Genomic DNA, 14,581 nt, shown 5'->3' with positions numbered 1-14,581 from the left:
ATGTCTGCCCACTTCACAGTCTCAAGAAATGAGTTGATCTGGTTCTATTTACACATCATCCTGCTTTATTCACCTCCTGGACAGCCAATTAACTCTCATTTTCTCCCCTGACAGAGCTCAGTGATCCCATTTGCATTGAAGCCGTTCTTCTTTCCCAGCTACAGTCCTTCATCTGCTCAGTTTCTTTGCAATAAAGTTTACTTAATCAAAAGCCACTGCTTGTTGAGTCTGCTCTTTTACATTATGACTCCAGCAGAATGAAGCTTGGGGAGGGGCAGCCATCTGTCGCACCGTTTGGGAGTGAGGGGAGGGAGACAGGACAAAGACACATTGTGGAAGAGAGCCAGAGTGAAAAGAGGTGAGTGAAGGAGACTCAGTGCATTATGGGAATCCCCCAGCAGCCTAGGCCTATTGCAGCATAAGTAAGAGAGGATTCAAGGTCACCTGATGTAGCCCTAACTATAAACTTTATCAAAAGTCAAGTTTTTGGTCTAATCTTAAAAGCAGAGAGGGTGTCTGTCTCTTGAATCCAAACTGGGAGCTGGTTCCACAGACAAGGGGCCTGAAAGCTGAAGGCTCTGCCTCCCATTCTACTTTTAAATACCACAAGTAAGCCACCGAGTTAGAGCGGAGTCCTTCACAGTGGTGATATGGCACTATCAGGTCTTTAAGATATGATGGAAAGAAGATTAAACAGGTGGTGATCTCATCTCTGTCATAGTCCTCTGATGTAGTACACGTTGCAATTACAGGTTCACTGGTTTTATTACCATTTAAACAGCAACAACCTGCAGTATGAAGTATATCTCTCCTCTGTAAAATTTAAAGACTAGACAACTGAAACATTGATTAAAATACTACTAATTACAGATTTGAGGTAAAATATTAACACTGATTCTTTGCACTTCTTTGGTGTATGTGCAAAAAGCATAGATAACTACATTCAGGGACATAATTTCTTTTTTAAAGGTTAGTGAGTTTAAGGTTGTAGTTTAAATTAAATAAAGTCTTGCTTGTGTTTATAATGTAGCACTAAAATCCCTGATATGATGCATTTTATTGATGGAGAGTTTCAAATTGGTTGTTTTACTGACAAAACATTTCGCAGTGCAAACAACACGAGAGCAAGCAAAAAGGAGCAAACATCGGACAAACATGTCAAAGAGTCAAGTGCAAGGATGAATAAAGCATTCATTGTACGGGCCGCCAGTTGGGCCAAACTCCTGCACGGGCACGGAAAAAGTTTGCGAGTTTGGAGAAACTTCCTCTTTTGCTTGAATCTTTTGCAGCCATGACATAAAAGCTACTTTTGAAACGTGCCCGGGGCGATCAACTGGTCTGGGAGGAGTCTCACCGGTGGGAAAGCCCTGCCTCGCAGGAGTCGCCCCGACGCTTCCGTCTCCGTTTATTGTGACAGCGGCTGCTGCAGGGTCACACACCGCCGGGACGACACTGAACCCGGGCCTGGAGTCCGCGCAGAGTCCGCTCTGTTTGCCGATCGGCGGTGGAGGGTGCACGCAGCTGGAGACGGGGGGGAGGTTTGGGTGGAGTTTTTTTTGTCCGATCCGAGGAATGTGACGCGCGGACGGGAAGCAGACTCGCATCAACGGTTTCACCGGGAGGAGATAAAGCCGTCGGTGCACAGAGAAAAAGAGAGGAGGCGAGTTCAGCAGCAAAGTGAGGAGGTACGAAGTTAAAACGAGGGCAAGCTGAGGGACAAAAGAGCCATTGTCTCGTCCTGCTCTGTTGTGATCTGTCCAGTTTTATATTAACCTCTAACTTATTATCTCCTGTCTTCAAAAAGCGTCCTATTTATCTTCTCCCCTGTCCATAAGCGTGAAATGTGGACTCTGCGGATTAATAAAAAGTGAAATGCAGCCTACTTTCCTCATTTCCTCATAAGCCGCTGGAGGTTTACACAGAATTAAGTCATCCAGGTAGCTGCAGTGCAACAGCGATGTTATTACAGCCCGCGTACACAGAGGGCTCAGTGCTGGGAGGCTGGACGAGACAAACTGTGCTGCTCTTTTTCCAGCCCTGTGAAGACTTTCATAAAAGACCAGAAAAAAAGCACGCTTACAACCTGTTTAGTGCTTTGTCTGCGTGGCTCTGTAGGAACTACAGCTAATAAATAATGCTTGAGAGGGCAGGGACACTTTTACAAGTGTGCCTAATGCACTGGTTGCACAACAGCATGCACGCACTGCCAGTCACTGTCATTAAAACCAACTTGAAATCCTTCCAGTAACACAAAGGCATTAGCCTGTAACCGTAAAAACTTGTTTGTCGAAGAAAGAAACAAACACTTCAGGGAGAATAAAGGTTTTAACCTAAAAAAAAGAAGCAAAATTAAATGTGATGCAAGAACAACTCACTTTATGTTCAAACTATTTAGTCCAAACATTCAGAGTGCATCTCTCTTTCACACCTACTCCCTACCTAAGGCTTTGGTTTAAGGGTTTTTTACTGTGTCTTTATTACAGGCACTTTGGCACTTTTGTTTTGACTTGAGTGTGTATTGATTTTAAACTTCACCATCGCATGCTTTTTCCCTCGCTTCGTTCAAAGTGAGTCACTGTTCAGAAATAGCACGACATGTGGTTATAATTTGAAGAGTAGTGGGAATGTTAGTGCCATTTTCCCCCTGCGCTGGGTCTGTGCATGTGCATGTGTGCTTCCCATTATAGGTTTAATCTTGTCACACACTGGCCTTAAGGCCAAGGCTGTGTGCCATTCATTAATTTGTTTGCACTGCTGTGTGTGGTATAGAAAACGGGGGTCTGGTTACAGAGGTGTTGTTATGTATGCGTGAGGTTTAGTGTGTATGAAGTGGAAATATTTTGATGCCATCGCTGCTGGGTTTTCCATACAGGATGACTGCAGGCCTTTAAGGCGGTTGGAAAGATGGCGGGGATCTCAGTGGACCAGTTTTTCTAGCAGTACTGCTGCATTAAAACCCCAGCTACACACACAACACAAAGGGGAGGATGCAAGCCGCCGTGTGTTCTCACATACTGTATGGATTCATTTAAGCTGTCTTTTGTGCAGCGTTCAACAGCCACGCTGAGGTGTGATGATATACAGGGAGACAACCAGCGCCGTGTGTGTGTGCACATATCTACATCTCTGTAGGTTCATCTGACAAAAAAATGTCACTGAAAGGTTCTGACGGGAGCATCTGGAGATTACTGGCTCATCTCTCCAAACCTGTTTTTAAGTATTGTTTTCTCAACCTGGGTTCACACACCGAATTATCACACAGCACGAACCGGCCAATGGTATGCCGGATCAATTGGAGTGTTTGTTTAGTGAGGTGTGTTCGGATGCGAACGAGAGAAAACAGAAAGAGGCGGCGAGGATGTAGTTTGTGTTTTTTTTCTTGATAGTTTGTGTCCTCGGGCTCGCGTCTAACGCGTCTCATGATTCACATGTCAGGACAGATGTAATTTACACTCCCTCTGCTCTTCACCTTCCAGTTTCTCTCCTTCTTTTCAGCATTTGCGCAGGAATGCTGAGAATGGGCCGTTTGTACGCTTCGTGAGCAGACGCTGTGCACGTCTGAATATTTGGTTTATCGGCTCAGAGACGCCGAAGTCTTGCTGCTGCCTTCATGTCCTGTCTGCCAGGGTTTAGTGTTTCAGACCGGCCTTTGTTTATATGGTACATTTAGGGCAGCCTCGTCCTCCTGTGGGCCTCTGAAAGCTTCACAACAAAGGTAGTAAAGACAGGGATCCTGATCATCATGAGACACTTTCTGCAGTTTGATGCTTGCTGCAGTTGCTATAACAGCAAACAAAGCAGCAGTATTTGTTTGAATATCCTACCAGTAGGCCAGGTGAGGCGGGGAAAGTCTGTCATGCTTCTGACATTGTGTTATTCATCTGTTGCCCCACTCTACGGTGACACAGTGATGACGAGGATGCAAAGGAAACCCCCATCCCCCTCTACCCGCCTTGGCTCTTTTTAATGCCACCATGCTTCTGAATTAACCAATTAGGTCATTTCCTCCCCAGGCTGCCTTCCTTCAAGCTGCTGTCAATGCTTTTGATAATCACTTGATTACAAAAACAGTAACACTGCCAAAAATACTTCTTGTTAGTTATTTTTGCTACATTTCTTTCTCAAACGTGACAATGAACTTATTGCTTGTTCCTACAGATTAGGTTTGTTCAGCTTGCACTCTATAATACAACTTTCCATTCACGAGGGAATTAACTCTGACTTTTGGACTGTTGTGTTGCTACATGTGAGTTTTTCTCTTATTTTGCGTCTGTCATCGGTTATGCACTTCATTTGCAGCTTCAGTGCAGTACACCTATGTACACAATGGGCACCGTGGTGCTGCAAATGACTTAGATACAAAGAGCAAAACTAGGCAAATCAAATGACTTGGAATTCAGGGGCAAAATAATTCCATGCAACAAGCATGTGTGCCCCGGCATTCCTCCCTGACCACCGTGGAGCATGGAAAGCCAACGGCTTGCCACAAAGCCCTAATTTCAATGGCTCCACATGAATAGGGAAACAGGATGTCAGCCATTTTGTCAGCAGATGAATCACCATCTCGGCAGTCTGTTGCAAGTTATCCCCAGGCCACGCCAACCAGGCTACTCGATGACTCACCAGGTCGCTGAGTAAACCGGGTTGTCCCACTGATTGTGGGTTAGGACTTTCAGCCCTTAGCTATCACCGTCATTAATCTCTCAAGTGTGCTTGGAAGTTTGCAGAGAACATGTCAAACACACACTTGTAAAGCAGGTACAGCCTCACTAAATACTTACCCACCCTACCTGTCAGACCCCGGGTTACACACACGCCCTAATTTGCTCAGACTGTAGGTGTATCCACTTCCTCTTTCGACCACATGCTACATAAGAAAATAAGCCACGTATGTTTCCTAACATTGCCAGCTTACTTTAAATACTTAAGCAGCGTGGTGGTTGTTCACTCTTTTCTCCACCAGAATGCAAACCCTCCAGCATGCAGCTGTCAGGACCACATCAAACATCGCTCAGTGGGTGCTCTGGCTGGCTCAGTGATGGTTCATAATATGCAAGTGTGCTGTGGGTTGGAATCAAGCCTGGGATTTTCATTGTTTCTTTATCTAATGCCAAAAAAACCCCCTCAAAAGCCAAATTAGGTTTTTAGTAAAGTATCTACTTTACCTTTCGAAAGCAGGTACATGGATGTACAAAAGTGGCCAACTAAACACTCCACTGTTTTATTTGGACATCATTTACAATCAGCAGTAATAGATGAAAAGTTAATGGGTTTGTTTGTTTGCTGGACGACACTGTGGTCGAGTGGCTGTCTCATTATTAGCTATTTACCAACATACAAGTATCATTAATTACAACAGCTGACAAGTGAAAAGTAAAGAAGAGATGGGAGAGACCATCAACCACAGTGTGAGTGTTGATGTTGTGTAGTTGGTCCATTCTCTTACTTCCCTGTTGGGAGCTCGTGTTTGGAGCTCCACAAGCAACCAGCTGATCCAAGCAGAGTTGGACGGAGCATAAACGACTATGACAATGAAACAAGATTATTTTTAAATTGCACACACACACACCCTTAATGGTGAGTTTTGACATCTTGGTATATATTAATAAGGATGGTTTGATGACCTATAGTTCGGTAGCGGCCACCATGACTAACTAATGCAAATCCAGTTATTTGTTTTATAAGCAGGCCTGAAATATGACAGAAACCACTCCGCTCAGACTTCAAAGAGCTTTAAGGGTTCAACGGCTTTTCTTAGTAAGCTGTCGTGTGTTAAAGAGTTTAAGTGACAAATATCAGTATTGGTTGGGCTCCAGTTAGCATTGTTGACTCACTGCAAGAAGTTTCCTGGTTTCAGTCCCGTGGGGACCTTTCTGTGTGTAGTTTATGTTTTCCCTGTGCTTTTGGTAGGTTTCCTCCAGGAACTACAGCTTCCTCCAACAGTTCAAACACATCTATGTGATTCTAAACTGCTTGTGTGCAGGATGTCAGGCAGAAAACGTGCCGTAAGAAAGGATGGTTTGCTTGATGAGATTAGAAAAGTGCTATATATTACATTTTACAGCTCAAATTATGTGAACATTTATGTTGGTTTTCGGTGCTTCTTTAGCCGATGTGGTTTAGCTGTTTTTAGCCTCTCACCAGCTGCTTTTCCTAACCGTGTTTTATCTGATGACTGTATTCATCCGCGTATGAAACTAGAAGGCCACACAGAGAAATAACACTGAGGCTAAACCTTTGTTTTATCTTGTTTTTTTTTAGAAAGAGCTCGAGATCACCATCACGTCATTTTCACATTTTTGAAAGCTTCATGAGATTGTTTGTGTGTTTGTGTAGGTGTGTTACCCTTGCTGATAGATGAACAATCAAACCTGCGTCTTAGTCACGCCAAAGTCACCTCTTAAAGTTTGGCATGTGAATCAAAAATGTCACTATCTGGTTCTCGTTGAAACAGGCGTATATTCACACAGTGTTATGTAACAGCGGACCTGTGACTTCTTTAAGTCATGCCCATCTAAATAAGTTTGGTTGCCATGACCGGCAGATTTTTCAGGATAAGGTCTAAGCAGCAACATGAATTATGACGCACCAGCGTGGCAAGTTTACTGTGATATGAAAGAACCTGTCTCTACAACTCCTCACGCCTCTCCCACCTCTCCTCTTGCTCTCTTTAATCTCGTCTCCTCCCTTTGCTTTTTCTGTATCCAGCTGTTCCACTTTGTTCTCACCTTTATATACAGTCTTTCAATAAGCCGCACTGAAGGTTGATTAATCGCTGGTATTATTAGAGTGAAGTCTTTTCATTTAATTCAATTAATCATACTTGAGAAATATGATACTTTTACCTGTTCTACGTTTAAGTTGAAGGAGTTGCTCTCTCATAGCACCATTCTTTTATGCATGCTTTCTTCAGTATTACTCATTACTACCTGCAATCCCACACAATGTCAAAAAGTATTGTTAGTTTCATAAAAGTATTCTAATTGTGTAGGCAAGCAATAAATATCTGTTACAGTTGTTAACATTGAGACAAATTTGCCTGTTAAACTGTTACTTGCTGCTAAGCCGCCGTTGACTCAGCGACAATAGTTGCTTTGTGTGCGTGGTTAAAGGTAACGTCTGTTTGTGTGTCCAGACACAAAGGTCTTTTCCTCTCAACACCCAAGGGGATATTTTGTTGAATCATAAGTATTGTGTCTCATGGATGGGGGAGTGGTGTGATATTTACAGTATGTGCAAATAGAGTACAAAACCAGCTGTGATGACGTTAATTATTAATTATTGTGGGACCTCATTTTATATTTTCCTTTTCCTTGCAGGTTTAAATTCCTCCTTCCTCACCTTTTCTTACTCCTGAGCCTTAAACTTTGACCTGACCCCCTCCAACCATGCCGCACCGGTCTCAGAGTTCATCGATAGGCGATAACCCTCTCGACCCAAATTACCTTCCTCCGCACTACCGTGAGGAGTATCGTCTAGCCATTGATGCTCTGATAGAAAATGACACTCAGGTAAGCGTTGCTCTAATGCATGAAAACACATACACACAGCTTTTACGATCTCCTAAACTTTTCTGTCTCTTTGCACACCAGGGCTACTATGAATTCCTCCAGAATGCAGATATGGCCGGTTTTCTGGCACAGCCAGAAATTGAACACATCAAGTCGACAATCCAGGGGCCTAGCCAGCCCACCGGCGTCCCGGAGCTGACGTACCACGAGGGAGGCGTCGAGGACGATGGGTCTTCGGACACCTACTGGCCAGTTCAGTCGGACCTGGCTGCCCCGGGGCTGGATCTGGGCTGGCCGCAGCACAGTTTCGTTGATCCCACAGAGGTCACAACTCTAGTCAACCCCTCTGATCCTGACATGCCGAGCATAAAGGAGCAGGCGAGGAGACTCATCAAGAACGCACGCCAAGTAAGCAGAAGAGGATAAGAATGTGTTAAAACATGCAGGAGTGGTTTTGTTTCACCTTACAGTAGAAAGAAAAATCAACCAAAAAATTCAGTGTTTATAAATTCATATATTTAAGGTGCCGACTCAGAACATGGCACATATCCAGTTTCACAGATAAAACACGAGGAGCTTTTATTTATTTATAGGTAATACTGCAGTACAAGTCTTATTACATCAGAGTGTTATTACCTTAGAAGATAGCGAGAAGAAGCGAGATAGAGAGCTGCCAGGGACATGGTGTGAGCGACGGTTATGTTATCTCGCTGCTGAGTTCATCTCACTTTTTATGCTCTCTGCCAAGTCTGCCACCACGCCCTTTCAGAAACATTTGTAACTGGCTTGCCTTTAGCTAAATAAAATACCTGATTAATGGAAGCGAGAATGCCAAATCCAGTGAGCAGTCAAACCTGTTGGTGTGGTGGGTTGTTTGTGTAACTGTCCTCCATTTCTTGCCCATGTGTTTATGGAATACATGTCTGTATCCTGCCAAAACTCAGAGTTAACTGTCAACAAGCACACAGAGGACACTCAACAACACCCTCTTACTGAAATTTATTCTTAAATCTTATATAAGCCTTTTTTAATTCGTTAGTGTCATATCTGTTGCTTCCACTGGTCTGTGCTGAGTTCTTGTGGCTGATCTTCCCACCATGCTTTCCACATGTGGGTGTGAAAGGGCAAAGAGGTCCCAGGATAGCCGAATATAAATATTAATTACTACAGATCAAAATACCAGACTTCCTTTTGACTACAGTTGTCCTGACTGAACTGAAATAGACTTTTGTTGATGAAAAAGAAAAACTTTTTTGTGTGTTTGCTCCTGCTCCAGGTTATCGCTGTGGTGATGGACATGTTCACAGATATTGACATCTTCAGTGACCTCTTGGACGCAGCAGGACGACACGTTCCTGTTTATATTTTACTGGATCAGCTGGAGGCTCATCACTTTGTCTCTATGGTCCTCAACTGCAAAGTCAACCTGGAGTTTATTCCGGTCAGTTTGAATTTTATGATATTATCTGAAAACAACATTAAAAAGAAAAAGGCGCTAACAGCTGGGTCTTGTTATGTATTTGCTTATAATTATCAGATATGCATGTGTAACAGAGTTGAAATTCTGATTTTATAGATGATACGTGTCCGGACTGTGGCGGGAATACCTTATTACACCCGGACAGGGAAATCATTTAAGGGGCAGGTGAAAGATCGTTTCCTATTGGCTGACTGCAGAGCTGTACTCAGTGGGAACTACAGGTGACTAATTTAATAGTATTAATAACATCAGCACTCAGTTATTCTTTAAATAATCTTTGCCTCTACTGTTCTTTATGTTATAGTTTCATGTGGTCCTATGAGAAGATCCACCGCTGCATCGCCCACCTCTTCCTTGGGGAGCTTGTTGCCACCTTCGATGAAGAGTTTCGCATTCTGTACGCTCAGTCAGAGCCTCTGGTTATTGACCCAAACAATACAGCGCTTACTGTCTCTGATCCCAGCAGCACCGGCAACTATTTAGGCAGCCAGTTTGGATTAAAGAGGTCCCAGTCTTTGCGTAACACAGTAGGTTACCGAAGGCAGCCTGAGATTCCACCTGCCTTCCCCTATGGTGACACTGATCGTAACCCCGTGCTTCCTTTCCGGAGAAATGACGCGTTTCGTCAAACCCTGGAGCCCGGGTCAGGAATTACTATTGGAAAGTATTCACAGCAGCAGTTTCGTCTTCAGCAGTCATTCCTGGAACAGGGGCGGTCCATCGTGTCCAGGCAGATGGAGATGAGCGCCAGTGCCTTCAAGAGGCACAGCTATGCAGAAGGAACCCAGGAAACATATGCGTCTTCAAGACAGTTTATGCAGCAAAGAGTCATGAACAATCTGGACGAGACAGACTTCCACAGGTAGGAAAACCTTTAAAACCTCCTGCTGTGATCAGAATAATGCAGAATTATCACATGGACCATAAACATAAAATGTATGGTTTATTATTAAGTTATTAAACAATAAACAATATGTGCTGCACTTTCGTTACAGAGAACAGATTCAAAGCAGCCATTTTTACAGTGAAGGGCCCGGGCCAGGTTCTGGCCACGGACACTTCGACAGACTTCGAGGCCGTCCTCCGCACCTCTCCATTGACCAGTATTCAGACTCAAGTTATCGCTCAGACCAGGAGCCTCCACCTGGGCAGTATGGCAGAGACTACTTTTCATCTGAGGACCTGAGAGGACCCGAGGGCCACAACGCCCCTCCGTTAGCTGGGAGGTATGGGGGAGGATCCTCCCATAAGAGGCCAACCATAGGACAGGCGTATGCTTGTCAGAGCTCACCAACACACCCCCACCCACCTGAGAAGAAAAACTTTAACAAACAATTTGATCAAGAGCATGAGGAGGACTCAAGTGCAAAGCAAGGCCTGAGAAGCTGGAGAATCCACTCCTATCTAAATACTTATGAGGACACTGGAGAAGAAGGCCTGGCTCAGCCTATGGGTCCTGATGCTTTTGATGAACCTTCTCAAGCTGTGCAACCAACTGAAACTGAAAGTTCAGCTCCACGCTATGGAATAAAAGAGCCACCAAATGTTCCTCCCAAGCCCAGACCTGATATCCTGAGGCCACGTTTTGGAAAGCCTAAACTACCTGAGAGCAGCAATAAAGACTCTGGCCTACCAACATCCAAGGATCTACTTCCTTCCCGCCTTGTACTGGACAGAAAAGAGAGGGAGGAGGAGAAGGAAAGAGAGCCAGAGAGGAGTAAAGCAAGGGAGGGGGGCACAGATGTGGAGGCGAAAGGTGCTCCAGAACTCCTTCTATCCAAACACGAGTCATTCCGGTCGCGTGTTAACCCGCTCCTTCAGCGCAGCTCTCGACTGCGCTCCTCACTTATATTCTCATCTTCTAAAGCAGAGATACACAGTGGTAGCTTAGGTCTAAAACCAGCGACGGAAGAGGATGAGGAGTTGGATTCAGTGCGCACTTCATCCATTGTGGCCCAGATCCTAGAAAAGAGGAGGTCATTAACTCGTGAGCCTTTTGATTGGCGAAGGAAGACCGAGGAGAAGAAGGAGAAAGAAGAAAAACAGGAGAAGCTAGAGGAAAAGGAGATACGGTTAAAAGATGAGATTAAACCTAAAGAGGAACCTAAAGAAACTAATGAAAAAGTAAAGACAACATTTACGCTTGAAAAACCTAAAGTCACAGATTCATCATCTCTGAACATGAATGATCCGGCCAGCCGTTTGCAGTACTTCAAAGACCTAGCTGCCAAGACAAAAGTCTCGAAAACAGAGACAGAGCCATCGCTAAAAGCCTTAGAGCCCGCTGAAAAAAGGCAAGATCTTTCTGATAAACCTCCCAACATTACAACAACTTTGAAGACCCCAGCTGTCACACTCAGTACAGCAGAGCCTGAGCAGACAAAGCCAGACATCTCAGCAAAACTGGCTGAGATCAATAATCGCAGACCTTCAGTCAGTTCATCAAGGCCACCACTAATCTTTCCCAAGCCTTTTATAAGCTCACAGAAGCCTTCAGAGATAGTGCAGTCTCAGAAAGAGGAGAGTGCATCAGAAGGTCAAAAGAAAGATCTATTCAAGTCTCTAAAGCCTCTGCATTCACCTAAGATCTTCAAGAAGGAGCCGGTGAAACTTAAAGGGATACATCCTCGTCGCATCTCCTGTGGGGAGGAAATTTTGACCACAGATGCTACAGACGCAGAGAAGACTGAAATGAAAAAGAGTCGCTCTCACAGTTCTTCAACTCTGTCACATGAAGACTCTAAGGAAGGGCTGCAAAAGGTTATGGGCTCTACCACGTCCATCAATACCATTGGTGAGGGAAAGGGTGAGGGTAAGACACTCGACTTCCTAAAGAAACAGACTCAGAGGCTAAAGGGATTCCTGGGACCCAAGGACAAAGAAAAGAAAACCTCAGGAGAGGATAGGGGCATGAGCACGGTCATAGAGGTCACTGACAATTCGAGCAAAAAACAGAGCTCATCGTCTAAAGATACAGCGTCTACGACTGCTGATCAATCCACCACCAATCATAAAACATCAACAACCGGAACATCTGTCATGCCCCGATACCAGCCCGCAGGCGGCTCTGTTCTGTACAGCAGCAACTTACGAGACGACACCAAAGTCATTCTGGAGCAAATCTCCGCCAACAGCCAAAAGAACCGCCAGGAGCGGGAGGAGACGGGAGGGAACAAAGATGGAGATGCTGGAGATAAAGGAACGGAGAAACAGAGCTCCTTAAAAAGGAACCGATTTCTGCGACCGCAGGGCAACAACCAGGAGCGGGAGGGACTGCTGAGGAGGATAGAGAGCCTGAGGAAGGAGAAGAAGGTCTACAGCCGTTTTGAGGTAGTCTATCACAGTAAGGGAGATGTTTGCAGCGTAGATGGGAAAGCAATATGAGGAAAAACAACAACACAAAAATATGTTTAGGTGTAAACCACCAAGAGGGGAGGGAAAGGAATCCAAGAGGGAAACCAGGGTTTTAGCTTAAAAATGATATATTTTGAAATGTTTGAAAATAGTGTTTGTTCTCAAAAAGCAGCAGATGAATGTTATAAATTAGCTTCTGAGCAGTGACTGGCTAAATGTGATTGTCTTATATGTACAGTAAGAGACTGGCAAAACCACAGTTCATCACTGTTATGGATTTTTATACTACTTTAAAGAGAATCTGCTTTCAGAAAAAATAATTAACAGATTAAGCTGAACAAATGCAAGCGTGATTATGGCGCAAAGAGCACGGTACGTCCTGCTGAAGGCCAGCGAGGAGGAAAGGCAGGAGGTAAAGAGATTTCACTGTTATCCCTGTTGTTCTGTTAACAGATGGGGAATAACCTGGGATAACGAAAGATGGAGGAGCGACCTTTTACACGGAAACTTATTTAATGCAAGACTATCAAAAAACCTCTACTGTCCACGTTTGTGCCAACGACATTGTGAGAGTTCCTCTGGGCCTTAACACTACAGCGTTTTCTGGATTTTTCCACAAGAAGTAATAAAACTTGAAAGGACGACTTATAAAATGGTGAAAACAAACTCAAGTCATTGAGTCTGGAATGTGCCTTTTTGCCAAGACCTTGTTCTATTTTTTTGCCTTATATGGTGACTGAGAGAAACAAGACTCTACTTGGATACTGGCTTAATGGGCCGGTACGTGTCTCAAAAAAAAAGAAAGGTAGCACAGGTTTACCTGTAAATGAGCTTTTGTGAACAGGACTAAAAGACGAAAAGGGAAGTGTTGCATCTGAGAATCAAAAACATATAATGTGCCAGTCACAAAACACGGCACACGTGTAGTACCAGTGTTGTGTGCAGGCCACTTTGTAGATGGAGCTTGCTTGAAACTGAATGGGAGAAAGTGTCTTTGTGGATTCACCATGTGCCAGTGGCCCATTGAGGGTTTTGCCAAGGTTCTGGTGGGGGGTCATTATTAGTAGTAGTATTAGTATTAACCTGGACAAATAACCAAAACATAGGAATAAAAAGACAGCTGATGAAGAGTAAAGGGTAGAGAAGAGTGAGATCAGAGGGTAGAGTCAGTGTGAAAAGTGTGGGAGGAAAAAACTGAATCAGAAGGTGAAAATGTTGGGGGACTACAGTTTGGATGGATGGTAGCGGCTGTGGTGAACGTAACACACTCGACTTCTTTCTAATAAGCCATATACCCCCTTCTCAGGGTTGAAAATAAATAAATAACAATTCCTAGGAGACCTAGACGCTTCCATGGAAAGGGGAGTGGTGTTTATGTGTGTTAGTGTTCGCCTCATGTAGTGTAAATAAATATGCAAGATTTCCAGTTGGCCTGAATCAGAGTAAATAATAAAACAAAAAACTGACCTCCGTTTTCCTTCTTGAAAACCAAGAATTACCTCTACAAGGTATACAAGAAAGAACAGGTATATTACACAGTACTGGAGCAGCGCCACGCTTCCTTACATAACTCATTTAACTCCTGAGAGCTACGCCCTGCACAGGATTCCTAACTCCTTTGTTGGTCGGCACAAACTATTAAACCAAAGACTTACTGGCCTCGTGTTGCCTGATATCTCGACAGGGCATCAAACCACTTACGGTTCACTGTGTTTTTGCTGAGTACGTCAAAAAAGATTAAAGTATATGTTGTATGGCTGTAAAGACACTTCTGGGTGAGGGTGGGGTGACACTTGTTTTCTACACAGGATTATGCTGTAAATGTTTATGTTAAAAAAAAGGGGGATTGTTTATATTTTAAGTGATGAACTAGATTGTGATCGCCCTCACTGCGCTCTGAACGTGCCTTGTGTTTATTTTGGATTATTTGAATTGAAATGTGAGAATGTGGTTTGTCTGTAAAATAGAAAAAAGAAGTAAAAAGAAAAAGCAATTGTCATTAATTCGGGGAAGTCATTGTTGCACAGGTTTAATGTGTTCTTTTTTAAACCTCAGATAGTATTACATTTTGTTTGAAATACTGCAACAAACTCTTCCATTAAATCTCTTTTAAAATTGAACGCGACTGTGTCTCTGTGCATATGTATGTATGTATGTATTTGTATGTATGTATGTACACAGCAGGTGTGCATGTAAACTGCAGGGAAGGGTTGTGCTACTTTTAGGATTTCAGAGT

At 43.8% G+C, this 14,581-nt stretch overlaps 1 protein-coding gene across 2 annotated transcripts; it reads left to right on the top strand.

The window, feature by feature from the left end:
• The first annotated feature begins 1,234 nt into the window (after positions 1-1,234).
• sack1hb (scaffolding CK1 anchoring protein Hb) lies at positions 1,235-14,465 on the top strand. 2 transcript variants are annotated; one of them, XM_085445187.1, is made up of 8 exons: positions 1,235-1,685; positions 7,320-7,511; positions 7,593-7,919; positions 8,788-8,952; positions 9,088-9,212; positions 9,296-9,853; positions 9,987-12,321; positions 12,799-14,465. In XM_085445187.1, the coding sequence occupies exons 2-8, from the start codon at positions 7,389-7,391 to the stop codon at positions 12,817-12,819; spliced, it is 3,654 nt and encodes a 1,217-aa protein (XP_085301313.1). In that variant the 5' UTR covers positions 1,235-1,685; positions 7,320-7,388; the 3' UTR covers positions 12,820-14,465. The 2 variants fall into 2 exon arrangements, with proteins under 2 accessions (XP_085301313.1, XP_085301312.1); XM_085445186.1 differs by having other exon boundaries at positions 9,987-14,465.
• Positions 14,466-14,581: the final 116 nt, after the last annotated feature.

This window comes from Copadichromis virginalis, linkage group LG22, assembly GCF_057382275.1.
Source record: "Copadichromis virginalis isolate Kocher_CV1m ecotype Utaka linkage group LG22, C_Virginalis_male_GT1.1, whole genome shotgun sequence".
In the NCBI taxonomy this organism is placed as follows: Eukaryota; Metazoa; Chordata; class Actinopteri; order Cichliformes; family Cichlidae; genus Copadichromis; species Copadichromis virginalis.
This window is presented reverse-complemented; position numbering and strand designations above follow the sequence as displayed.

What these genes read in the sequence shown, in the direction of transcription:
- sack1hb (XM_085445186.1), top strand. Translation starts at nt 7,389, where the DNA reads ATGCCGCACCGGTCTCAGAGTTCATCGATAGGCGATAACCCTCTCGAC. An exon ending in TCATCAAGAACGCACGCCAA is followed by an intron (nt 7,920 to 8,787) that starts GTAAGCAGAAGA and finishes CTCCTGCTCCAG; the next exon opens with GTTATCGCTGTGGTGATGGA. An exon ending in GTACTCAGTGGGAACTACAG is followed by an intron (nt 9,213 to 9,295) that starts GTGACTAATTTA and finishes TTTATGTTATAG; the next exon opens with TTTCATGTGGTCCTATGAGA.